Source organism: Physella acuta, unplaced genomic scaffold, assembly GCF_028476545.2.
Source record: "Physella acuta isolate Inbredline_101_S28 unplaced genomic scaffold, ASM2847654v3 ptg001012l, whole genome shotgun sequence".
Lineage (NCBI taxonomy): Eukaryota > Metazoa > Mollusca > Gastropoda > Physidae > Physella > Physella acuta.
The window spans coordinates 175,278-202,920 of NW_026732529.1; the positions used below are offsets into that span (position 1 = coordinate 175,278).

Genomic DNA, 27,643 nt, shown 5'->3' on the forward strand with positions numbered 1-27,643 from the left:
TAGCATGGAAAAAAATAAATACGTTTTCGAAACTGGATGATTAAAATGGGTTAAACGGCTGTGGGGGTTTGAACGGATGGTGTGCCATCTATGTTTTGGTAAAAATCGGGCTTCCAGAAAACAGAAAAGATTTAGCTCCCTAACCACTGCCCTCGCCATCAAGGCTCCATTGCTAGTAAAGTGGTAACTTATATTAAATTAAATCTGGAGCTTTCAAAGAACTGTGCAAATACATTAAATAAAGATCACGAGGTTCTGCTTTTCTACACTACATCATGCTGGCTGTCAAAAGGAAATGTAAATCGTGTTGTGAAATTGAAAGCTGAAATCAAGTTGTCCTTCGAAGTACAAATGAAACAAGACCAGAGTTTCTTCCAGGCATCTCTTCGGGGGGCTTAGCCCCCCCCCCCCCCCCGAAATTTTTTTACCGCCCCCCCCCCCCCCCCCGAACGAAATGAAATTTATATAATTTATATAGAAAATATATACTTTTAACAGTGTCCGCCCCCCCCGAAGAAAGTTTACCGCCCCCCCCCCCCCCCCGAAGATTTCAAGTGCCCCCCCGGAGAAAAAAGTCTGGAAGAAACACTGAACAAGACTCTTTTGGTACACTTAATACGACATACCTAGCAGATGTATTCGAACATCAACATAAGCTTGACCTGAAGCTTCAGGGAAAATGAACGCATATTATCACTTTCCATGATAAATTCGGGGCATTTTTATCAAAGCTGCAAAAATAAATCTTGGAAATATTGCCATGTTTGAGAACTCTGCAATGTAGTAGATGAATCTGTTTGTGAGATAATTAACATTTTGAAAGAAGCGATTTCTGGGCATTTTGAATCTCTTTAAAACGAACTGCAGCGCTATTTTTCTGCGCTGAAAAAAGAAGAATCTGCATTGACGCATTACCCATTCTCTTCTTCCCTTGATGTTGCCAGCATTCCAGGTGAATTACAAGATGAATTCTTTGATTTTCAGAATGATTCAGCGCAAGATGAAAAACTGCACACACAATTTTGGTGTAGTATTCACCATTCATACCCAAACGTAATATTGATTGACTTTTCGAGAATAGATTTTTAACACTATTCTCCGATTAAAAACAAAATTAAGGAATAAATTGAATGTTGATAATGAAATAGGTAGGCGTTAACAAAAACTTAACCGCGAATGTTTAGTAAATAACACGCAATTTTACACATGGTATTAAAACAGTTATCAAGGGTAGTTCACATTGAAAGTCTACTTGAAAATCTTAATTTAGTGCTTGTTAATTTCCATACTAATTTCGGCTTTTTAATTCTATGGGGGTCGCGGGTCACTTACTTTTTATAAAAGGGGGTCGCCACTCGAAAAAGGTTGGGAACCACTGTTCTAAGGCTTCCTTTGCCAATGCTATAGGAGTGCTGCTTGATGCACTGACTTTGAAGACTTTTTCCTCTGTGGTTGTACAGGCATGTAGAAAAATTAGCAACACTGTTGGTTTTACCTTGCATTCGCTGTTGTGTGTGAGAAAGAAGGGCCAGGTCGACAGCAAAGTCCAGGTCATCCAGCTGGCTCCACAGTGTCCACTGTATACCGTTTCGCGTTTTCTCTGTTGACATCTTCATAGTCTAGAGTCTAGTCAATGGCTAGCAGGAACAGGAATAGTGAAAGTAGGCAACCCTGCCTTACTTCAGTCATTACAGGCCTCCGAAGTCTGTCGACCATGCACTACTTTACATTTTAGGCCTTCATACGAGGACATAATGATGTTGACTATTTCCTGTGGCACCCTATAGCGCCACAAGAATTAAATAAGATGTTATGCGCTGTATGTACGCTTTCTTAACAAGAGAAAAAGTGAACAATTATTAAATATTGGAAAAAGTTAAAGCAAAAAAAAAATTCATCAGTTGTCTCAGATTGCATAATAAGATAATAAGATTTATAATAAGATAATAAGATTTAGAAATGAACAATAGAAATACAATAAAAGAAGAAAATTGACTACTTATAAATATTTAAACCAATTAGGATGAAATACAATAAAAGAAGAAAATTGACTACTTATAAATATTTAAACCAATTAGGATGAAATGAGTGTTGAGTAAAATAGGACTATCATTACCGAACAAATGTAACCATATAAGATTTTTTTTTTAAATTAAGCTTTATTGTCAAATTTTTTTTTCTTTTCCCGCCTCAGACATGTAATTTACAGCGTCGGTTGTGTGTTCGCTTTAGTATTACAGTTTTCATCACCGGCTTGTGAGGACTGATACATATTTACAATAGTAATATTTCTTTCTTACTTGTAGCCTACTTTCATTCATTTAAGATGGTTTACTTATACATAGATCTAATACAAAACGTCTAAATATATAAAAATATTTTAAAAAAAAAAACCCAACCTGAAAATGCAAATGTGTAATTAAATGATAATTCAAGGGATTTTTTTTTCTCAAATAGAATAAATAACTTTACCGAAAACATTAGGTAGAAAATATTAGTTTATTAAAGTTTCATATATTAAGAAACTTAATTAATTAATACAGCTGATAGTTGTCTATTTAAACTGAGACCAATAAATATTTTAAAATGTAACAATAGTAAAAAAAAACACATCAAGATTCTTATAAATTTTATTATTTTTAAGTTTAGAATAATATTAAATAAGGAACCTCATTTTTTTCAATGCTGTCTAATTTGTTTGAATGTAAAGGACATAAATATCGGTTATTGCCCTTAGTAATTTACAATTTTTAAATGGGAAGTGACTGAGTGGCTCACACAATTTAAACGTGATGTACAGGAAATCAACATTTTTAATATAAAGTTAATATATGATAGTAAGTGTTGGAATGGCACTTCCAGTGTGCAATCGTACTATCAAATATAGAAGCTTGTCATAAAACAGCTCTTTAAAAAAACACATAAAAGCGAAAAGCTCTTAGAATATGCTTTAGAGGTGTATGATATACAATTATCGAATACTGAAGGTTTTTTTAAAAAATCGGAAATAGAGTAAATTACACCCTTCGGTTTCCAAAGATTGTTCTAAAGTTGAAACAAATCGACTTACAAGAGCTAATACTTATGTATGAAATCTCGTTCACCTAACTGAAGCGGTAATCGGTACTAGAAACCGGAAATTATCATTCTGATGTTTGAGGTCAGTCAACATTTAAAAATAAACTTAGTATAAGATCTTATACTTATACATAACACTTAATCTCCCTAACTGAAATAGTACAGACGTCATCTCGCTCCCGTGGAAAAAAATGTATCACTTTCGATTACCGGAAATTGTTCAAAAGTTGACAGAAACCTGCGCATACATATCTAATCCCCAACAGTGAAATTCGTCCATCTAACTAAAATAATACCCAGCGGCTTTTGAGAAACCGAAATTAGATACATTAACGCTTCCGGATACCGGAAATAGCTTGAAACGATAGAAAACTACAAATAGGATCTAATACTTTGACGTAAAGCTTAGTCAACGTAACTGACACGGTACACAAACAATCGTGTTTACACACAGCACGCACGCACGCACATACCAACACACTCACACAATCTCATTTCAATTTTTTTACACGATTACAATTTCCTCTACACTCCGTATACGAGAAAGTAACAAGAGAACTTAAAATTGACATTAGGAATGCTACTGATTATACAGCTTTGTAATTTTTGACAATCACTTACTTAATACAAATCATTTACAAACACACATAAACACACACACACACACACACACACACACACACACACACACACACACACACACATATATATATATATATATATATATATATATATATATATATATATATATATATATATATATATATATATATATATATATATATATATATATATATATATAAGGACTGGGCAGGTGAGTGTGACCATTTAAAACTGTCAACAGCTCGAGTCCATGTTATGTGATGTAAATAACTTATTTTCCACAACTCATCCCATGCATAATTTTATCGACGCCTAGATGGGCGGTAGGCAAGAACGAAGCGCCGTTTCTTCACCGTGTTAGGAGTCTTTAGCGTTTATACCACTTTTGTTTACGGCATTCCTCCAACCTGCAGTGGGTCCATCTCCACGCCAGCCATTAATTTGTGTCTTGGTCTGCCTGTACGTTGTTTTCCTTTGGTGTTTCGGTATACACCCAGTGTTTCAAGTATACAAAATGTATATAGAAAATATATACTTACAAGTCCCCCCTCCCCTGGATGGATGTGTGTCCGCAGCTTTAAGTCGTATCTCTTCCTCAACGAAGCAATATCGAGGACTTGTTCCAAAGCAAATATGTTAAGCAAGTTCCGAGGATGATTGTGGGCCAAAAAAATTCCCGGAATTCCTTCCTGGATTTCCCGGAAAAGCCAAAAAAACCTCGAAAAAATGCAGTTTTTGGTCCATATCTCGGCAACCAGACCACTTAGCGACTTGAAACATTTACCAATCGATTCCTGCCATAATTTAGAACAATATTGCCGAAGAAAGTTTTCAAAAATATCCTTTCGTTCGGTCACAAAAAATTAATTAAGGAAATTGCGCTTAAATTGTCACTAGACTTTTTATTAACTTGTTTTTTTAATTTCTTCCACGATTGTAGCCTCTGTTTCATATAGCTTATGGTTGTTAAATGTTCTCTATTCATGTTCTTCCTGCGTTAGTCCGTTTATTTTTCGAAGTATATGGACCGTCAACCCCAGGAATTAGTTTTTGTCTAACACAAAGTGAATCCAGTTCACATTTTAATGTGTGGACGTATCTGGTATTGTCATGTCAATCAGTGTCCAGAAAACTTATATCTCTGAGATTTAATTACTTTAATTTTTTGTATTCTACAGATTATTGTTTTTGGATTAATCCGGACACAAGGCCAAGATGGCTACCAGACACGCAGAACAACGGATGTTGCCGGAGAGGGAACACGACAAACACCTCCTGGCTCATAGACACAAGGTAGGTGGCGTTTTTATGCAGGCTATTTTTATCATTAACTGATCATGGGGGTCATCCATAACTGGCGTTACGCTTTTTTTGACGATTTTTACCTCCCCCCCCCCCCTCCGTCACACATCGTCACAAAAAGCCAGACCCCCCACCTAAAATGACGTCACACCTCAGCATACAACCCTCCCCCCCCCCCCCTCAAAATTGCAGTTGAATCTTTCTTAAAACATCGATATTTTCCAAAATCATGTCTGACCTCTGCCAACATAGAGTATTTTAATCAATTCCTATTACAATTTATTAAAACTGCTTTCTAAAACGCGAAATAACGGCTAAAATTCGTTTTCTAACATTGCTTGTTTATAATGCAAAAGTGTGACGTCCTACCATCTGACCCCCCCTCCCCCTCATCACACACCGTCACAAAATTACAGAACCCCCTCCCCCCTACGGGTGTGACGTCATTTTTGGACGACCCCCCATGATGCGTTTTGTCTCTAAAAGACGCTACACATCTAGGTAAGTCAGTTCTCGTTTTTAACGATAAACTACGAGAGAATTTGGGGGTGAGTGGGGGTGTCTAAGAAATGTGATGTTACATATTTTTGGTAGCAAGGAAGTAAACATTGTTTATTAAAAAAATCATTTCAAATTCCATTATAATTATGGTTATAGAGAGAGGTGATTGGAGATTTGTGTGGTTTAAAAGTGGGGAGGTGCTTAATTCTGACTTTTTGTGAAGACACGTAGTTGTAGATAGTACAAATTGGCTATCACACTGTTTAAGGGCGCCTTATGCATCATTAAAACAAAACAAAAAACTCCTTAATGAGTGGTCATTAATGAAGTTTTTAAAAATATGCATGTTTAAGCAGTTGGACTCCTACCGATATACCGATATTGATCAAGGATTAAACATCATCGCTATTAGTTTATTCATACACTGCCATCTCACCTACATGTATTAAAACTGCATTAGGTATGGCGTGGCCTAGCGCGAGATAGCTAACCCGAAAGCCTCAAATTCGAATCCGGGTCCAAGCCAGTAATGATGATGGGCTCATAACTCGCGTTAGGGAAAATAAAGGCGGCTGGGCATCTTGCTGACCACGCTATGCCGACATCTCAGAAACAAACTCTACTTCATCTGCTCCATGTGTTCTGGACACGACCTGGAAAAGATGATGATTATCTGATTAATTTCCTTTACAACATGGACCCTCACCCCCCACACACGAACCCCTCCCATCAAGTGCTGCTTGTATCTTTAAAACATCGCTTGGCGAGTGAGCACTAAAATACAACAACAAAGTACTCGCCACTGCAAGATTATTCCCCTCTTTAAGGTGCCCCCCCCCCTCCCTTTCCGCACCCTCGCCAACTTCGGTACTGCGTGTTTATTGGAAATACGTCATCTCGCGAAAAAACACTCAACAACAAAAAACTTCAAGTAAGCCTCACTACGTGAACCCCACCCAACCCCTCACAAACATTCTCTCTATTCCGCCAACCTAATTAATACCCCTACTCCCATGGTTACTCAATAATAGAGAAACTGTTGACACTGCTCACCATAGTTCTATTTATAAAAGAACTCTAACACCTATTCATCGATTGGTTATCGATTATTGTTATGATCATCCATCCCCGCTCGGTACCTTACGCGCATGTAACGCACATAATGAAAGTTTTTGGCAAGTTACCGTGTCAATAATTTTTCTATTAGTCTACTGTAATCACAGTAGTCGTAGGCTAGAAAATTTAGCTATTGGCTTTTTATAGCAAGCTAATTAAGGAACGTTAACTCGCTACGTGAACTTTAAGAAGAGTTATCTCTCTTTTGAATTAAAAAAACGTGGATGAGTTATTTAAATGTGTAAAGATATTTGTTGCATTTTTTTAAAGTGTAGATAATTAAACACCCCTTCCTCTTATTAGCACAAGTATATAAATGTTTAATATGTTTTGATTCCACATAGTTAAGAGGATTATTTTTGACTTGACATTTATTATCTTTTCAATCAATTCAAAATACCCCCCCCCCCCCATCTAAATATTGTGGTTGAGTGCGTCCAATGTCGAGTACAATTATTTTTTCTGCAAATAACCGTAAACTGTTTTATTTTGACCTCATATAACCAGGGTTTCTTTCAGATATTTTTTCGGGGTGGAGCTCTTGAAAAATCCTTGGGGTGGGGGGGGGTGTTGCGGACTATTGTTAAGGTATTTAATAAAGATTACATTAAAAATCCAATATTTATTTTTCTATTTCGTCCTGGGGTATAGGACGTACTCCACCAACCCTCCGTCAAGAGATGCCTAAAAGAAGCTCTGCAAAAATCCATGCAGGCACCCACTGCCCGCCAATGTGGGATCCCTCCCCTCAAAGTTGTGTAACGTGCTTTGTGCACGCGCCAAATAGCCTCGCGGCGTAAAACTCAACAATAAAAATGTGCTTTAAAATACACAATTAAAAAATACTTGAAACAATTCTTGTTAATGAACATCAATGCCCAGCGCATTAAATCAATGCCGATTGTTTATTTTCCGCCTTGGGTTAATTATTTTCATCAGGCCAAGATTGCTAATTAATCACCGACCCCACATTAAAACGAACATCTCTGTATCCATAACACGGCAACTGAGAAACTCCATCCCAAGCTCGGAGATTGTCACGCAAACGTCACTGACGAGGGAATCTATATTTAGATCGCGTGGTGATTGTGTGTGAGGGGGCGGGGTTGGTTACTGGTTTGTTTCACATTGACGCTTCGGTTCATTCATTTTGAAGTGTGTTTACATTTTTAACAGCCTATGTACTATGTACTCTTACCAGGCTCGTCTTTTTATTATAAAAGTATTTGTTTGTTTTTTTTTTGTTTTTTTTTGTTTGAAAGTTTTACACGGCCATAGTAACGGAAGATATATAGCGAGTCCCCGAAAAATGCTTTGTTCGATTACATACGTTTATTGTACCTGTTCATCTGTTGACTAGGTCGGTACAGTGGTCTAGCAAATGGGTATGGTGTGTATGTGGGGGGGGGGGTTCACCCTGGTCACGTCTTTTAAAAAACTGCGTCCATTTTCTATATCAGGGGACAGCAAACCATCTAGAAGAGAAAACTCCATATATAAGCTGAAATCGGAGTCAGTGGCCTATATGGCGCATAACAAATTGACACGTAATACTTAATTGTGTTTGAAAGGAATACTGTTCAACATTACAGTTAAGAACGAAGATGAGGAAAGAGATAATCAAACCAACGCTTAGCCTAGCCAAGTAATGATGGCACCTAGATCTAGACCCGTGTTTCTTCCAGACTTTTTTTCTCCGTGGGGGGGGGGGGGCACTTGAAATTTTGGGGGGGGGGGCGGTAAACATTTTTGGAGGGGGGGGGGGGTCGGACACTAGTAAAAGTGTATGTTTATTTTATAAAATCCATACTCGAGACTTTCGTGTTTGCTATCTAAAGCACTAGTCCTCGACCAAGTAACTTCCAAGCATTATTTAAGAGTTTATAAAAAAGGTTTTTTTTATAAATCACGATGAACTTCTCATCAATTGATCGATTATCGACTGTTACGTGAATTCGATCTATATGAGAAAGTTTTGACCTAGTGACCTAGTTTCTGCAACATCTTCTGTTAGAAATGAAGGCCGCCGGATTCATTTATTTCTTTGAAGATAAAAGTACGATACACCGTATACAACCTAATCACAATTTTACCACTTAGTTGTTAGGTTAGCTTAACATTTCAAGGTTTATCCACTTGTTAACCCTCCCGTGATAACAGCTGGGTAGTGTAGCTATAAAATAAAACTGTATATTTTTTTAAATGGTCACTTCTGCTAATCTAAAAAAAACTGTATATTTTTTTTAAAAGTGATCACTTCTGCTAATCTAATCCGCACGTGTCGCTCATAAATGAAGAGGAAAATAAGTTGTTCTTTTTAAAGATGGTTTTCACCGTCCAGACCTACAGTCTAGTGTTGTATATAGGCTGTATTTTGATGGTCTTGAGATCCATCTTGTCTGTCCGTCTACGTAGCTCACATCACGTAAAGGTAAAGCCTATTTAAGTTTAAGAATACTGCATAGACAAGGTAGAAAACACAAAACTATGGAAGATGTGCGGACAGAAAACAATAGAAAGTCCTGGAGAGGAAATGGCGATGTCGTGGACACACGCGAATGAAAGACGCTGGCAGTAGAGCCAGTCTGGACCTGGAATGGAACCCTCAGGGCAAGAATGTTGGGGTCGACTCAGGAACACATGGACGTAGGGGTCGACCCAGGAAGACATGACGACGTAGGGGTCGACCCAAGAAGAGATGGCGACGTAGGGGTCGACCCAGGAAGACTTGGCGACGTAGGGGTCGACCCAGGAAGACATGTGACGTAGGGGTCGACCCAGGAAGACATGACGACGTAGGGAAGCCAGGGATAGGAAAGAATTGGGAACAGCTGAAGGTAGTGGTAGGAGACGGTGGGGAATGGGAAGCTTTGACAGAAGGCCCCACTATTTTTCACAAGGAACTAGGGGTCGACCCAGGAAGACATGGCGACGCAGGGGTCGACCCAGGAAGAGATGGCGACGTAGGGGTCGACCCAGAAAGGAATGGCGACGTAGGGGTCGACCCAGGAAGACATGGACGTAGGGGTCGACCCAGGAAGAGATGGCGACGTAGGGGTCGACCCAGGAAGACATGGCGACGCAGGGGTCGACCCAAGAAGAGATGGCGACGTAGGGGTCGACCCAGGAAGACATGACGACGTAGGGGTCGACCCAAGAAGAGATGGCGACGTAGGGGTCGACCCAGGAAGACATGACGACGTAGGGAAGCCAAGGGATAGGAAAGAATTGGGAACAGCTGAAGGTAGTGGTAGGAGACGGTGGGGAGTGGGTAGCTTTGACAGAAGGCCCCACTATTTTTCACAAGGAACTAAAAGGAAAAATGATGATGATGAAATATATTTCATACTCTATATACTATACTTTTCATATTTACGATCCGGGTAAGGATGGACTAAGCTTAAATAAAGTTTTACACGGCTGTGGAACGGGTGGATTATCTTTGACTAACACCCCTGGCCAAAAATAATAATGGGCATGTGGCGAGACTATTGAGACAAAGTGCCTTATTGTCATAACTCTCAGACATTTTGGGGCTCCTAAAATATGGGACCTCTGCTGCCCATATAACCATTCTCTGGTGCTGGGCAAATAGAAGAATATAAAACCAAATACCCGCAGTAAAATTTGCATAGCTTGAAAACATTATTCGAGTTTCTTCAAATGTATTTTAACAGTGAGATCATTGTACATTTTACAGCACAAATTATACCTTATATTTCGCTGCAAGAGTTTATGAAGTTACGAATCTGATGCCTCCTCCTCCTCCAAACACCCCCTCCCAATCACATCGAACATACAAGATTATGCGAGCTTCGATTATCGATTATCTAACCCTTTACTACAAATACCAATCCCGCCATTAACTATTGATACATCGTCGAAGGAACAACAAATAAAAATATGGAGGCGAGACGACAGCACGCAACTTCACACTTGGGAGCTGTGTGTCTGTGTGGGGGAGAATGTTGACACACGTCTTGTTTGATCTTAGTGCTCGTAATACTTTGTCTATACTTTGTTCTGCAACTTCACACACAGTTTCTTTCAGGCATCTCGTCTAAACACGTCTACCACCCGCCCACCCCTCCCCCTGAACGAAATAGAATTTATATTGAAAATATCTAATTTTACCAGTGTCCTCCCTTACAAAGAAATTTTTTTTTTAAAATTAGTCCGCCACCCTTCTTTCCCCACCCCCACACGGAGAAAAAAGTCTGAAGGAAACATTGTTCACAAGTGGGAATTGTGTGGTTGTGAACGTGGGGAGAATGTTGACACACGGCTAGATTGTTCTAGTAAAACTTTGTCTATACTTTTTCTACTTTAAAATTCATTCGTGAACTCTATTGTGCCATCTACTGATGTTATAAAGTACTGTACCACGAATAGTGAAAGATGTATATTCATATAATCCATTTATGGGATCCATTGGATTTCATACGCGCCTTGTACCACTTACTCCCCCTTACGTCTAAGATGGCCAATCATAAAACAGAATAATTTACGTGCAGACAAACTTTAACCAACGTGGAGGAGGCTGGGAGATAAGGAGGGGGGGGGGGGGGTGACACCCGTGCATAAAATTGTTAGTTTTGAATAGAAAACTGTTAAATAAAGCAGAAAGCAATGCATAACACCGGTCACCATGGGCAGGTTGGGGTGACACACTGAGTAACCGCACCCGGTGACACCCGACCAAGTGAAACAATTCAGAAATACGTGTTAGTTTTTGCCTCTGTGTAAATGTTCATTTGTTTTGGCTGGTATTTTTTTACCTTGAACACACAAGATTTTGTAATAAAATATTGTTTGGTGTCAACTACCCATATTGGTTTTCTTAGCGTCGTCTCCTGGTATTAGAGCCTACATCCTGCAACTTGGTCTGCCCTTTTTGCTGTTATATTGGTGACTAGCTGCAGGCAGTGGCGTAGGCAGGATTTAGTCACTAGGAGAGGTGGGGTGGAGGAGGGGGAAAATATTTTATACATCCACAGTTCCACTATATATATATTATGTATATGTATATATATATATATATATATATATATATATATATATATATATATATATATATATATATATATATATATATATATATATATATATATATATATATATATATATATATATATACATATATATGTATATATATATATATATATATATATATATATATATATATATATATATATACATATATGTATGTTATATATATTTATGTTATTTATATATACAAATATATATATATATATATATATATATATATATATATATATATATATAGACAGACAGACACACAGACAGTCAAAACTGTTAAAAATCTTTTTTTTTCAGATGCAGAGAATGAAGCCACAGGTTGACACGACCTCCCCACCCACCTACATGCACCTTGAGCTGAGACAGAAGCAGCTACAGGTAAGTTGTCCGTCTGCTAAATATGTACACGTGTACCAGAGGGTCGCCTAAGCTACCAGAGGTGTGTTTACAGTAGGTCTATTTTAAATATGTCGAGGATAACAGATTTTTTTTTTTAGAAAAATGCGTGTACAATTTTTTTTTTCGGCTACATATTACAACTAAAATAAACATAATAAAACATTAAGTTATAGACCATAAAATAGATGACAAAATTTGCATGAAGAGGGAAAAAAAGAAAATCTCTTATCAATTTTATAAACGAAAATAAAGTTGTTGTTTTATATTGAGGTCTGGGCTGTGGTAAAGAAGAAAAGAACAAATATGCATTATTAGAACAGTGATATGACTTTTGTTTAGGGTTTAAAAGTTGACAAATTACATCGGCCCATATAATATCATCGAGAAACCATTTTGGTCATTTCACTCGCCTAGACTACCGAAAATAGACACCCTCTGGAAAGATATGACATAAAGTTTCAATATTGTATTTTATTTTTATTTTTAAATTATTTCGCTTATTTTCCTATGCATTTTTAATACTAACATCACTGCACCATTTGACACACATCTTTCAGTATCTGATTTTATTTAGTTACCAGTCCACAAAGGCGTTTAGCTCTATGTTTTACATTCATATCAAGGAGTTTGATTTGTTATTGGGTTGTTTTTTTTTTACTTTTTTTTTAAAGCTATATCTGTGTTAATTATTGTATTTAATTACTTTTCATTTTGACCATCTCAAACGACACACACTTACATTCACCAAGGTGACTATGATATATATTAATCAACAAAACACGCTATAAAATAGTATAAAATGTAAACAAATTGTGAAGAAAGAAAAAACGGATTTTCCCAGTCCTCCGTATCCAAGCCAATAAAAAAATATTATTGGATTGCCGTTCTTGTTCACTTCTCTCCCCTTGTTTACTCTGTGCTGTTTGCCACAGTGTGTGTCATGCGCAAACATAGATTCGCCTGTACGTTCACATCGAACTATCGAACCACTTTTTTAAAATAGAAAATAAAAAGTCAGACCCACCATTGAATTTATTGGCCCCCTTTTTTCCCATGCTTAAACTGGACTTAATATTTAACGTTGAGCAGTTTTTAACCACCCCCCCCCCCCCCCCCCGCTTTCGATTGACAGTTTGAAAAAAAAATCGTTAATTACCATGTCCAATAGGTATGTCTAACAACCACGCCCAAATGGATCCCATATTTTATTATATATATATATATATATATATATATATATATATATATATATATATATATATATATATATATATATATATATAAAGCCTTTATATTTTGATATTGTAATGAGATCACTTTATGTGCCCCTCCTCCTACCCCCAACATTTAAAATGTTCCTTTGCTACTGTAAATCGTAAAAGACAAAAAAAAAACCGTTGTCATTTATGGATGGTGCCGAAATGGATGGATATCCAGATGCTGGCTTCTAGCCTCACTGTTTTTATCCTGTGTCCCTCCACACTATACACTATACTATGTTGGGTGGTGATCCATAAATGACGTCACGATATTTTTGACGATTTTTACCTCCTCCCCCTCCTCCACAAAAAGCTAGACACCTCCTCTGAAATTACGTCATACCTCAGCCTACAACCACCCCTTTAAAAGTAAAGTTTCCCTTTCAAACCTGACGGTCTATGGGGCAAGTGAAGTAGAGTTCACTTGTTTCTGTGACCTCGGCATATGAAGGGATAGTGTGGTCAGCACAATGCCCAGCCGCCTTTACTTTCTCTAACGTGAGTTAGATACCCATCAGAGTTGGGTGGACTCAGGAACTCGAGACTTACGGGTTAGCAATCCAGCTCTCTACCGCTAGACCACTCCGTCCCTTCACCCCCCCCCCCCTTAAAACTGCAGTTGAATTTTTCTTAAAACATCGAGTTTTTTGCCAAAATATTGACTGAACTCATTCAACATAGAGTGTTTTAATCAATTCCTATTTCGTCTATTATGAAAACAGTTTTCTGAAACGTGAAATAACGGCTAAATTTTTTTAAACATTACTTTATTTACAATGCCAAAGTGTGACGTCATGCTTTCAGAACACTCCCTGCCCCTCCCTCCTCATCACACTGTCACAAAATTACGGAACCCCCCCCCCCCTCCTCCCCCTTACTAGTGTGTCATTTATGGACGACCCCTTTGTAAAAAAAACAACCAACAACAACTTCACAGATGGACCTAGAACGAAAAACGGCGATAGACAGAGAGAACCAGATCTTGTTGCAGCGAATGTCGAACATCATGGCGAAAAGCGACGACCAGTTCCACAGGAAGGACCAGCGGAGAAGCAAGAGGTAGTCACCCTGGAAAAACAAGCGCGATTGATGTTTTTGTAGAGTAGCCGCCCTTATCTAACTACCTTACAGATTAAAAAAAAAACTGAAGCGATGATGCTGATGATTAAATTAACCTTGTTTAATTTTCTTCTTTTTTTGAGCGAAATAAGTCTCGATAAATACGATTATATTTTTAGACACATCATCACGTGTAAATAGGGTTTGCCAATAATCTCTTATCACTCATCTATATTGTTATTAAAGCGTAATTAATATGCAGTTTTAATTAATTACCGTGTATTTGTATTGAATGCAGAGTATATTAAATTATTAGCCTATTAGTATTAAAGGACCTAATGATTCTAGATCTAGGATTTTCTTTAAAATTAAACATAAAAGTGTTGATACTCGATCTGCTCATTTATGTTATAATATCAATAGAATACCAGGAATCCATTGCTTTCATTATCTACATCATAGATCGTCTTTAATCGTGCTTATAACTATTAAAAATAAGTTCCATTTATTTAGGTTAGCACTAGAGTTACGGGCCTTGAATAATAGATATTAGCATGGTACGCGTTAACTAAACAAAAAATGCGACATTATATTTTACTAATGTAGTTTATCGTAAAATTAGTCTAAAACTCGAACAACGCCAGATATTTTACTAATGTAGTTTACCATAAATATAGTCTAAACCTCGAACAACGCCAGAAAGAGCATGATCGACTACAGAAGGACAACATAAAAGTTGCCAATAGAATCGAGGACACCAAGCCTATTTACAGTGTTGACAAATGGGTAAAAAGTTATTCTTCATATTGGTAGATCTATGTTGAATGTGGAGCTATTTATGTTTTTTGGGGTTTTCTTTTGTGGTGCACATTTTATTTTTACATCAGTGTTTTTTCACCATGACCACGTTTTAAATTTTTAAATTAGGTTTGAGCATCTAAACTATTTGAAGACATTAATATTATTACTAATACTAATTGTTGCATTACTTAAAAAAAAACACAATAATTATTCACAAAAAGAAGTTTTAAAATTTAAGTGCACTAGTACCTTGTTAGTTAATCATGTTTGAAAAGTAGCACAGTGTTCTGAAAAATAATTTTAACAATTAATAGAATTTAATAGTGTTAAGAATTTTCTTTTCAACTGTATAGAATATGAATAACAATAATGGCACCATACAAGCAATGGCACTGCAGTTCTTGAAAAATTGTATTTGTGTTTTAATAATACATGTTGAAAACTAGTGTGAGTGAAGTTTAAACAAAGCCACTTTGTGGACTGGTAGGAATACCAAGCCAATAACAAACTCAAATATTTAAAGCATGGTTGCAAAAAATAAAACTTTATCTAAAATAACATCACATTTCAGCCTTTCCCACCCCTCTTCACTCCCACCAAGATCAAATTTTATATATATATATATATATATATATATATATATATATATATAATTTATGTTCTTTCTTAAATATCAACAGTCAACATTGTGCATGCTGATCAACTTTTATTGCAATTTACAACGTCTTTACAAAATGCAAAGTAACTGTTAAATTCTGTTTCCAAAATTACTATTGAAAATAAAAATACAAGTGTGATGACCCTTCCCCCCCCCCCCCCAACCACGCCCTCTTCCTCCCAAGCCCTTGTCACAAGTCCAAACCTCTCCTTTAAGAGTGTGATGTCATTTAAGTATAACCCTTTAGACTATGTATTCAATATTCTGTGATATTACAGAAGATAATAACCACAAGTTATACATTTACCAAGAGTTAATTCCCCTCGCTGTATTAAATTCCACCTTTGCTTTATTTAAATAACAATTACTTTGTTAGTTATTAGGCCTAGTTGGTAATTCTATACTCAATATAAATGTGCTTTTATATTTGTAATATTACTTTTAACACCAGAGTTGCACTCTAACATTTGTATTAAGTATAAACATAACATAATATAACTCATTTGACTAGATTTGCCTTATCCAAAATATAGACCTCTACAATAGTTAAAATAGATTTATATTCTAAAGGATATAATCCTTGCAAGTTTTTAGTACAGAAAGAATGTTGGACACACAAAGTCACTTAATAACATTTAAAACAGATATTGTTTCGAAGTCCTAAAATGTATGCTGAAAGAATTGGGCCAAAAACCTTGATTTTGTTATAACACATTTTTTAACAATAGTAATAAATCCTAAAAACTCAGTGGAACTTTTTATTTAAGTTTACATACTATTTTTTGAGAAAACGGGGGTAGGGAAGGCACCCAGATTTATGGGGTTTTAATAGACAATATGTTTGGAAACCACAGATATAATCTTATTGAAAAAACTTTTTTTTCATTTAATTTTGACAAATATAATTTTAGTCAACTACTGGAGAATGGTCTTGAACTTTGTGACTAGCATGTTAGCTCATTTATTTTAGCAATTCGGTTTAAATTTTAAATATGGCATGCATTACTGGTCATTGAGTGATTTTATTGTAAATTTATAAAGGAAGAAGATTACAAACACAAGCAGCAACTAATGGAATCCTGGAAGAAAACAAAACAAGGTGGTCAGTCCAAAAGAAATGGAAAGCCAGGGGTAAGGGGACATTTAAAAGAAAAATTCTATCTCATATTCTTTAAGAGTATTTTCTGTCTAAAAAATACTTTCAATTTTAGTCATTCCAATCCTTTATGATAGTAATGTTACTCTGTTTATACATACATATATATATATATATATATATATATATATATATATATATATATATATATATATATATATATATATATATATATATATATATATATATATATATATATATATATACTATGTGGTTTTTAAAAGGAAACTTAATTTAAAAACTTCATATCATTCCTGTTGATTGTAGTTCTATAAACAATTATTTCTGTTGATTTATGATTTTTTTGTACCAGAAAAAAATGAACCATACAGACCAGGAAGACTCTGACACAACAGACAGTGATGAAGAAGATGCTGAAAGACGAAAGGGAGACAAGCTGCCACCCATCAAAAGTGTAGGTATTAATATTGAAAAAATAAAAGTTCGGTGGTTTAGATTAATGTTTAACTGTTTAGTTTTAGGATGTTTGGATCTAGTTGGAAATACTTGAGACTTTTCTCATTATGTTTGAGTAACAGCCTCTCTAATAACTGATGACGAATGGCCAAAAGGGGACATAATTTAACTGCTTGAGCTCCTCGAATGCTGAAACTTAAAATAAAAAATGTACTTGTAGATTAACACTGAAATCCAGTATACAAAAAGATAAATTAAATTAGAGTTAGAAAATATTACAGAAATTGGTAGCGAATAATTAATTTTTTAAACAATAATAAATAACAATATTTCTAATAAACACCACAATTTAATAAAAAAACTAATTAACTATGTGAGTTAAAAGCAATAGTTAATATCATTGGGTGGAAGGTAAATGTGTGCTTTTTTGTTTAAATTCTGATAGTCACCTATTTTAATTTAACCCTTTAGAATTGTTCTCTCTTTGATTTTTGTACATATTAAAATTAGCTCCATCAGGTACTTCCATTATGTAAATAATTATTACCTTACAACTTGTATGTAAATTTTGTCACTGTAAAATTTTTGATTGCCTTTACAGACTGCTGTAATTTGTTTTATTGAAAATAAAAGTATTAAAAAAAAAGTTCTGATAGATGGAATTGTATTTACTTTTCATGGTGTAAATCAAGTACAGTGTATGAAAATGTGGTGCAGTTCCTATTGATGATAAGACATATATATGAATACTATGTTTATTTGGTTGTTGTATACAAGTATATATTTGTTTACATTTATGACCTGACATGATTTAAAGGCGCAGCCAAACCCAAGAAAATCCAGCTCACAGCCTGCGACCGCCAGGGGGAGGAGCAGACCTGACACAGCACGCAGTGATGGGGCTCACACCCCACGGCGCTCCACCCCCGCACAAAGGCCCCCACCTAAAAGTCCAGAGGTAAGTCTGTAAAAAATATACTTAAAGGAGAGAGTATCTGTTCGTTTGCTTTAACTTCAACTAAAACATTACATCTAGATATTTGATCAGAATGTCATATTACCTATTTAAAATAAGAGTATTACATGATTCCATTCTTTTAGACCCAGTATGGCAGTACAACAGATTTTTTTAAATTTCACTATTTCAATTTATCTTTTTTATGTCACAAAGGGAGAAGCACTTTTTCTCATTATTTTTAAAAAAACAAACATTTTTTTTGTAGTTTAAAGACCTATGTTAGTTATCTATATATATAATTCTCTTCATGGGTACCTTGACGGATACCACCAAGACATAAGTGCGCCAGCAGCCCCCTCTCTTCCTCTCTAGGCATAGTGCTACCACCCCCACCAGTCTGGGTGAAGGGGGGTTATTGTCCTTAACGAGCTACTGATAGTGTTTTAAAGCAAATATTTTCAGTGGCAGCATTGGTAGTGTCAAATTCACAAATTATGAATTACTGAAAAGTAGAAAATAAAACAACTAAATAGGGGCGTATGCTATGCCGCTGGTCGGCTCGTTAAACAAACAATTTAAAAACGAAAAATTAGTTTTAAAAAAAACTTGCGTTTATTAATTGTGTTGACATTTTTTTTTTACATAACCTTATAAGCCATTGTTTAACATGGTTGGAGACACTGTCTACTTACTGTAAGCACAAACAGCTTCAGCGTATTGCTTGGGACACTCCTCCTGAACAGTTTTTGTGGCTGGTTTCCCCTTGTTGAGCTGCTTGTAGTGGTTGAACACATTATTCATATGCGCCACAGTTCTCACCTCAACCCAGTGGCGTAGGCAGGGTGGGGTTAGTGGGGGTCATAACCCCCCCCTCTCATAGACCCCTCAGTATAGATATATAAAGTATGAGGGGGGGGTGTAAATTGAAAGTTTGAGGGGGGGTGCAAATCGAAAGTTTGAGGGGGGGTGCAAATTTTGAACCCCCCCTTGAGACGATCCTGGCTACGCCACTGCCTCAACCAGATTTATAAACTTTCCTAACTAATCCAAATTGTGCACCATCTGCAGAGAGATCTGTGGATGTATTACGGGAGAAGACCTGAAGGCTCTGATGATGAATCTCCTTACATGCACCCTAAGGACAGGGAAGAGAAAAGGAAGCAATCAGAAGGGGTACATTTTTTATATATTTTTATTTGTTCCGTATAAGATAAACTTATAGAAAGCATGTTTTTAAATAACTTCTAAAGACATGCAAATTATACTGCCTTCTTTTCCCCCTATTCAATCATAAATTCTCCTCCCTCACCCCCATTTAGCTTCATTTTTAGTCTCATGTTTTTTCACTCACTAAATGTCATTAATTTTTGCTCTAATTTAATCCAGAAAAAGACAGCAGATAAACAAGCTGAAAATGATGCAAGACAATTACGTAAAGTGGCCAAGAGAATGGGTAATCAACATTTCTGTTAAAATTTGTTCTCATAATTTAGGCTACATAATTACAATGACTGGAAAGAAGTGCATGGGAAAACTGTGCAAAATAAAACAGTTCACAAAAAAGTGCACAAGGGCATTTTTTTTGTTTTCTTAAATAATGCATTTATAGACATTAACAAAAAATGACCACATGTAGGCCTACTTTGTGGCATCACAAAATATGACAAAAATAAAGTGTGTTAGTATAATAAGTTTGTATTTGGGCACTTTTCTGTTTGCACAGTTTTGTGGGAACCATTATATACACTGTGCATTTAGCCTTTATTTTACCTATCCTATAATGTAGTTGTGCTACAGTTTGTAATACCCTGCAGTAGTTTAAACCCACAATTAAATTTAGTATTTTAAAAACAATTGTTTCAGCTCCACCTCATGACATCATTATAAGGACTTTGGCCAAGAAATCATACAGACACAGAATGAAAGTGAAGGAAAAATACAAAGAGCAATATGAAACTGTTAGTTTTTATTTTTTTATTTTCACAAAACCAAATAGTTTTCAAAACAGTAAGAAAAAATGTATTTCCTTTTTTATAATTTAGATGGTTTTCACTAAAGTTGTTGAAAAAAAATATACATAATTGTGTAGTTCTCAATACTTTCAGTTTTTTTTTTTAATATTAAAAAAAAATAGTAATTGACATAAATATTTTTACTTAAAATTTATTTTTTCTAGGAATTAAGTGATGATCTTAAAACAGGTCTTGGCGGAGAATGGAATCTTCTTGTTGATTCCCTGTTAAATGATGTTAGCGCTGGGCATGGAAAAAGCACCAGCAAAAATCTAAAAGTATGATCAGTTGTTTTATTTAAATCATTTATATACCTCTAACAATATTTGCAACAATATATATATATATATATATATATATATATATATATATATATATATATATATATATATATATATATATATATATATATATATATATATATATATATATACATATATTGTACAATATGTTCTACTTGCCTTAAGTATTTAAATAATTTCAAATATTTATTTTTCTTACAAGGGAGGTGATGCAGTTGCTTTTGTGAAAAAAGTAACACCACTTTCAAAACAAGAAATAAGTAGCCTGAAAGAAGACTATGAAAAAGGTAGCTCAGAGAGCATAAATAATTTACACCATAAAAATTATCAGCTAGGGCTTATTTAAAGTTTAGATTATTTTTCTAAATTATTTAAACTTTTAAAAATATACCTGTTAATTTTTAAAATAGTCAAACAGTTTTTTTTCTGTTTTAGAAAACTCAACCAGCATTGAAAGTGATATCACAGAGAACTTCAAAAATCCAACACAACTCTTCCTGCTTACATTAGTGAAGGGCAACAAGAAGGAGAGATCCACTAAAGAGGATGTAGTCAAAGATGCCAAAGATCTTTTTGAAGTAAAAAAAAACTCTTATTTTCAATGTAAATTATCTTAATTTTGACAACCAGCTGGGCTATTTTTGCATGCTTTTTACAATTCACGATCTCATTCTTGTTAAAATATGGATCAGAAAAATACCCAAAGCATTTCAACTGTTGGAAGAGGTCAATATGTCATTGTACATAAACAGTCTTAATGAGAATACATGATTTGATAAATACAAATTACTTAAGTGGTTCTATTCCAGTCTATATTTTATCTTGAACTGAATTTCCATTCTATTATTTTTTTTTAAGTATGATTCTATCATGTTACTAAAGGATATTTAGTTGATTCATTTGTTTAGTACTTTTACTTTGTAGGCTTTCCATTGATGGCAACCATAAATCTTTTAGGTACTATAAGCAAGGGTTAAAATGTTTGGTTTACAAATAAAGTAGATAAGGTGTTGTAAAACAGGAACAAGTTTAAGAATTGGAATAAATTTTTTTAATAATTATGAAGGACTGTATCCCAATTTAAAAATTAAACAATTGAGTCAGATAATTACAAAATAATTACTGTTATAATTATTCATAAAGTCAATTTTCACTTTTTTTTTTTAGGCTGAAGATAACCCTTGGACCACAAAAAAAGGAAAGTTTATAAATCTGGTTGAGGTGAGAACTGTGGCGCATATGAATAATGTATTCAACCACTACAAGCAGCTCAACAAGGGGAAACCAGCCACAAAAACTGTTCAGGAGGAGTGTCCCAAGCAATACGCTGAAGCTGTTTGTGCTTACAGTAAGTAGACAGCGTCTCCAACCATGTTAAACAATGGATTATAAGGTTATGTAAAAAAATGTCAACACAATTAATAAACGCAAGTTTTTTTTTAGAACTAATTTTATATTGTAACAGAAATTTAACTTGAATTGTTTAATACTTTTTGCCATATTTAAATTTAAATCAAACTCAGAGAATTAAAAACAAGTAAAGATTACTTTTTAGACCTAATGATCCATTGGGCAGATGAAGCAGAGTTCATGTTTCTTGACCTCGACATATGAAGGGATGGTGTGGTCAGCACTATGCCCAGCCGCCTTTACTTTCCCCAATGTAAGCCAGGTACCCATCAGAGCTGGATGGACTCAGGGATGTCCCACAGTTGCAAGTTGAAACTACGATCCGAAGTTGCGGCTAGCTGTTAAACATTCTATTCAACTACTCCTCCCTACTTTCTTATTTATAATGGTTTTATTCTCCCTAACTCGAGTGAGTTACTTGTTCAACTGGATGCAATCAGGAACATCCTATGGACTTGAGTTTGGAAACTGACTTTAAGACATTTTGAGATAGCAATCGTGCATTATAGCACTCAACTACACTGTCCCAAATAGGCAGCTGGGCTTAAGAATCAACCGCACAATCTTTACATAGAATGTTTTAAGAAAGTTTTTTTTTTAATTTCTACAGTTAACAGCACAGAGTCAGCAGGCACTGAGCAAGCTGACCACCTGCATAAAAACTTGGACCCAACCAATCCAGAATTTGTAAAAACTGTCATCGCCAAGTCAGAGGTAAAGGATTTTTTAAAGTATTTGATGCTAGAATTTTGTAGAAAACAGGAAGATGATTGAATTGCCATTTTGTTTGTTAGAAACTTAACATTATTAATGTAAGAAAGAGAAAGCTTGTCAACAACACATGACATATATATTGTTCCTAAATATTAATGCTTTATTTTTACTTCATTATGTTTTGTCTTAAAAAAGTTGGGTTAGTAAATTCCATTTTGTGCTGAAATACTGAAACAAAACTCCTATAAATGTATAAATAATTTTAAAAGTTTGAAATATTTTTTGTCCACATTAATTATTGGTGTTATTTTATTCAATATGGGTTTATAATTAAAGTATTTATTTATATATCAAGCAATTAAATTGTAAAACACTCCTAAACACTTCACAATATGATTTAGGAAAAATTAGAAAAGTTCACATGAACCATCTTTTATGATTTCAAAGGTATTTCAAGTGTGGCTTTATATTATTGTGTTAACTGTACAATTTTAGATCTAATAAATTGTAATATTTTTAAAAATGAAACCAATAATCTCAAACATTATACAGAATGACTTGCCAAAAATCAGAAAAGTTTACAAAAAGAAATACGGCAATGAAATTGCTGATGACCTAGAGGAGCGTAGCAACCACACCACAGTTGGAGTTCTAAGAGCAATCATCACCAAGGATCCACCCAAACCAAAGGTAGTCATGTTGCTCTATTGGACCCACATAAATATATGTGTTATTGCTTTATAGTGTCCTTAAGTGTGTAGTTGTCACCACCCACCCCAGATAATCAAGGGTAGCCATTCTTTCTTTATTGGGCCCATATATTACATTTGTTGCTGTATAGTGCCTTAAAACTATATTATTCACTGTCACCCCACAAAACCAAAGGCAGCCATGTTGATTTATAATGCCCATTCCCCACTCTAAACCAAAATAGTTATATGTTTCATTGTCCTTATAATTATAAAAAGCCTTTATTATGATCTTTAAATTTTCTTATAAAATTAATTGCAGCTCTTGCTCCAAAGAAATTTATAAAATATTTTAGTTTTTAGGTAATGAAATGTAAAAATAGCAGGTACTAAAATAAATCTTATCCTAACTAAATAGCACTATTAAATCAAGTAAAGATTTTGTGAATAGTATTAATGAAATTAAACAATTTGCTAGTTCTAGTGTTGTATTTCAAAATCCAGTTTAAGTTAAGACTTTGTAAGCTTCAGAAAAAATACTGTAAAAAAAATTGCAATTGAAGACCTAAAAGTATTTGAGTCACAAAATACTCATTTGAGATAATGGAGATAAATTCAAACTGACAATGAAATCAGGCACTCTGGAATAGAGTACTTTTTAAAAATAAAATATAAATGCTTTGGCTCATTTGTAGCAATTATTAAAAACATTGTATTAATAATTTATTTTTCATAGATTACTTAGTTAACACCTTTTGTGAATTTGCATTGAATTTTAAACAATATCTTATTTAAGTAGGGCCTACTTCATTTTGTAAAACATTGTATTTTAATATTCACTGAATTGATTCCCATAGTATCTAATTGTTTTATATTAATTTATCTTCTGTCAAATCTACAGAAAGAAAAGAAAGATGAAAAAAAAGAAAAATCAAAAGCCAAAAAGGCAAATAAATCAGATGATGAGAAATCTTCTGATGATGACAAATCCCACAAAGAAAGTGACAGTGAAGATGATAAAAAGAAGAAGGAACATAAAGACAAAAATAAGAAGAAAGAGGATTCTTCTAGTGATAGCGATGATGATAAAAAGAAAAAAGACCACAAGCAACCAGCCAAAAAAACCAAGGAAGCTGACAAAGAAGTAGTTGTAAAGAAAGAAGAAAAACAGGTTGTTAAAAAGGATGACAAGAAAAAGGATGACAAAAAAGATAGTGATTCTTCAAGTGATAGCGATGATGATAAAAAGAAAAAAGATCATAAGCAACCAGCAAAAACAACTAAAGAAGCTGACAAAAAAGTAGTTGTAAAGAAAGAAGAAAAACAGGTTGTTAAAAAGGATGAAAAACAGGTTGTTAAGAAAGATGAAAAGCAAGTTGTCAAAAAAGATGAAAAGAAAAAAGATGACAAAAAAGATAGTGATTCTTCTAGTGATAGCGATGATGATAAAAAGAAAAAAGATCATAAGCAACCAGTCAAAACAACTAAAGAAGCTGAGAAAAAAGTAGTTGTAAAGAAAGAAGAAAAACAGGTTGTTAAAAAGGATGAAAAACAGGTAGTCAAAAAAGATGAAAAGAAAAAGGATGACAAAAAAGATAGTGATTCTTCTAGTGATAGCGATGATGATAAAAAGAAAAAAGATCGTAAGCAACCAGCCAAAACAACTAAAGAAGTTGAGAAAAAAGTAGTTGTAAAGAAAGAAGAAAAACAGGTTGTTAAAAAGGATGAAAAACATGTTGTTAAAAAGGATGAAAAGCATGTCGTCAAAAAAGATGACAAAAAAGATAGTGATTCTTCTAGTGATAGCGATGATGATAAAAAGAAAAAAGATCACAAGCAACCGGCCAAAACAACTAAAGAAGCTGAGAAAAAAGTAGTTGTAAAGAAAGAAGAAAAACAGGTTGTTAAAAAAGATGAAAAGAAAAAAGATGAGAAAAAAGATATCAAAAAAGATAAAGACAGTGATTCTTCTAGTGATAGCGATGATGATAAAAAGAAAAAAAATCATAAGCAACCAACCAAAACAACTAAAGAAGCTGACAAAAAAGTAGTTGTAAAGAAAGAAGAAAAACAGGTTGTTAAAAAGGATGAAAAACAGGTTGTTAAAAAGGATGAAAAGCATGTCGTCAAAAAAGATGACAAAAAAGATAGTGATTCTTCTAGTGATAGCGATGATGATAAAAAGAAAAAAGATCATAAGCAACCAGTCAAAACAACTAAAGAAGCTGAGAAAAAAGTAGTTGTAAAGAAAGAAGAAAAACAGGTTGTTAAAAAGGATGAAAAACAGGTAGTCAAAAAAGATGAAAAGAAAAAGGATGTGAAAAAAGATAGTGATTCTTCTAGTGATAGCGATGATGATAAAAAGAAAAAAGATCATAAGCAACCAGCCAAAACAACTAAAGAAGCTGAGAAAAAAGTAGTCGTAAAGAAAGAGGAAAAACAGGTTGTTAAAAAAGATGAAAAGAAAAAAGATGAGAAAAAAGATGTCAAAAAAGATAAAGACAGTGATTCTTCAAGTGATAGCGATGATGATAAAAAGAAAAAAGATCACAAAGAAACTGCAAACACCAACAAAGAAGCTAATAAAAAGGATAATAAAGCAGATGAAAAGAAAGAAGTGAAAAAAGAAGAAAAGAAAGATGAAAAGAAGAAAGAAGAGAAAAAAGATGAGAAAAAGAAAGAAGAAAAGAAAGAAGAGAAAAAAGAAGAGAAGAACGATGACAAGATCAATGAAAATGATGAAGATGCTGTCAAACTGTACAAAGCCATGAAAGGACTTGGAACAAAAGAAGATGTCATTATTGAAGTCATTGTCAGGAACTCTAATGCCCAGAGGCAGACACTCAAGAAGAGATATGAGGAACTTTACAAAAAGGTAAATATTTCATTGATAACACAACAAGTAAATAATTTAAGTGAGTCTGTTGTAATTTAAATAATCTGTAATAAAATCACTTTGTTCAAATTATTTCTCATTATAAATTACATGTACCAATGTGTTGAGGATTAGATTGATCCTGCTTATAATCGATTTAACTCCTGCTAAAGTTGATTAGCATCTTGTTTAAGTGGTAAGGAAGAGAGTGCAAGATGTAGTGGCACTTAAGTTCACAAAACAAGAAATAAAATAAAACATGATTGTAGGCTACTACCTTGCCTTTGTTAAGGTGTGTAAACCATAGCATTACATTTTACCAAACCACCTTGCGTGCTGATTTTTATTGTCAAAAAAAAAATTTCTTTTGTTTTTTTTCTCTTTGAATAGGACCTGGTGAAAGACTTGGACTCAGAATTGAGTGGAAACTTCCGAGATACAATCCAGGGCCTAATGATGACTCCTGTTATGTTTGATGCCTACTCTTTGAACAAGGCTATGAAAGGTTTGGGTACGGATGAAGACACACTTGTGGATATTATCTGTGTCAAGTCACCTGCAGAACTGGAAGAAATCAAGAAAGTTTACAAGACAGGTAAAAATCACAATTAACTTGAGTTTTTTTTTAGACACAATAAGTCTACAATAATTTTTTTTTTAATCTATAAATAATCTACAGTTTTAAAAATGAAATACCAACTGCTTATGGACAGAGTAATGAATAACTGTTATTGAATAACATTAAATAGATATCAATATAAAGATCTAAATATAAATAAAAGTTTTTACTTAGGACTTGAGTATCTCAAAAGAAATATATTAAACTTAATTTTAAGCACTAGGCTGTAGTAAAGATATTATTGATCATTCATAGAACTTTCTTTTTATTGTTAAAAAAGTATTCAAAGTTTTAATATACAATCTGATGTAAAGATTTTAATGTTCTTCTCAAACAATAAAATGACAAAATATTTCAAACTACCTAATTATAATTGACGTATTATCTAAATTAGAATACAAGCAGGACCTAGAAGCGAGTGTCAAGAAAGAGACCAGTGGAGATCTAAAAGACATCCTCCTACAGAAGCTGGCTGGAGAGAAAGACAAGAAGGGTAAGAAGGACAAAGGCGCTGACCAGAAGGACTCACAAGTGGACAAGAAAAAAGCCGAGGAACAAGCAAAAGTTTTGCACGAGGTCAGCTTTGACAGCCATTTTCTTTTAATTTTTTGCATTTCTATATTTTTTCTTGTTACCAAACTAAATTACAGTTTTATATAAAATATAAATGTTCAT

The 27,643-nt window shown here is 34.4% G+C and overlaps 1 protein-coding gene across 5 annotated transcripts in view; it reads left to right on the top strand.

Moving 5' to 3' along the window:
• Positions 1 to 27,643, top strand: part of LOC131954561 (titin homolog) — a 74,166-nt gene that overhangs the window by 7,192 nt on the left and 39,331 nt on the right. For 3 of the 5 annotated variants that reach the window (XM_059318331.1, XM_059318332.1, XM_059318329.1), the window contains exons 2-20: positions 4,860 to 4,974; positions 11,938 to 12,018; positions 14,236 to 14,357; positions 15,035 to 15,143; positions 16,858 to 16,947; positions 17,286 to 17,387; positions 18,207 to 18,347; positions 19,416 to 19,520; positions 19,734 to 19,800; positions 20,211 to 20,305; positions 20,524 to 20,637; positions 20,864 to 20,948; positions 21,097 to 21,239; positions 21,829 to 22,009; positions 22,682 to 22,785; positions 23,338 to 23,475; positions 24,376 to 26,349; positions 26,740 to 26,944; positions 27,363 to 27,544. In XM_059318331.1, the coding sequence (XP_059174314.1) occupies positions 4,897 to 4,974; positions 11,938 to 12,018; positions 14,236 to 14,357; positions 15,035 to 15,143; positions 16,858 to 16,947; positions 17,286 to 17,387; positions 18,207 to 18,347; positions 19,416 to 19,520; positions 19,734 to 19,800; positions 20,211 to 20,305; positions 20,524 to 20,637; positions 20,864 to 20,948; positions 21,097 to 21,239; positions 21,829 to 22,009; positions 22,682 to 22,785; positions 23,338 to 23,475; positions 24,376 to 26,349; positions 26,740 to 26,944; positions 27,363 to 27,544 (4,116 nt within the window). In that variant the 5' untranslated portion in view covers positions 4,860 to 4,896. The remainder of the gene's footprint in view (positions 1 to 4,859; positions 4,975 to 11,937; positions 12,019 to 14,235; positions 14,358 to 15,034; positions 15,144 to 16,857; positions 16,948 to 17,285; positions 17,388 to 18,206; positions 18,348 to 19,415; positions 19,521 to 19,733; positions 19,801 to 20,210; positions 20,306 to 20,523; positions 20,638 to 20,863; positions 20,949 to 21,096; positions 21,240 to 21,828; positions 22,010 to 22,681; positions 22,786 to 23,337; positions 23,476 to 24,375; positions 26,350 to 26,739; positions 26,945 to 27,362; positions 27,545 to 27,643) is intronic. The other 2 variants (XM_059318333.1, XM_059318330.1) reach the window with 2 other exon arrangements.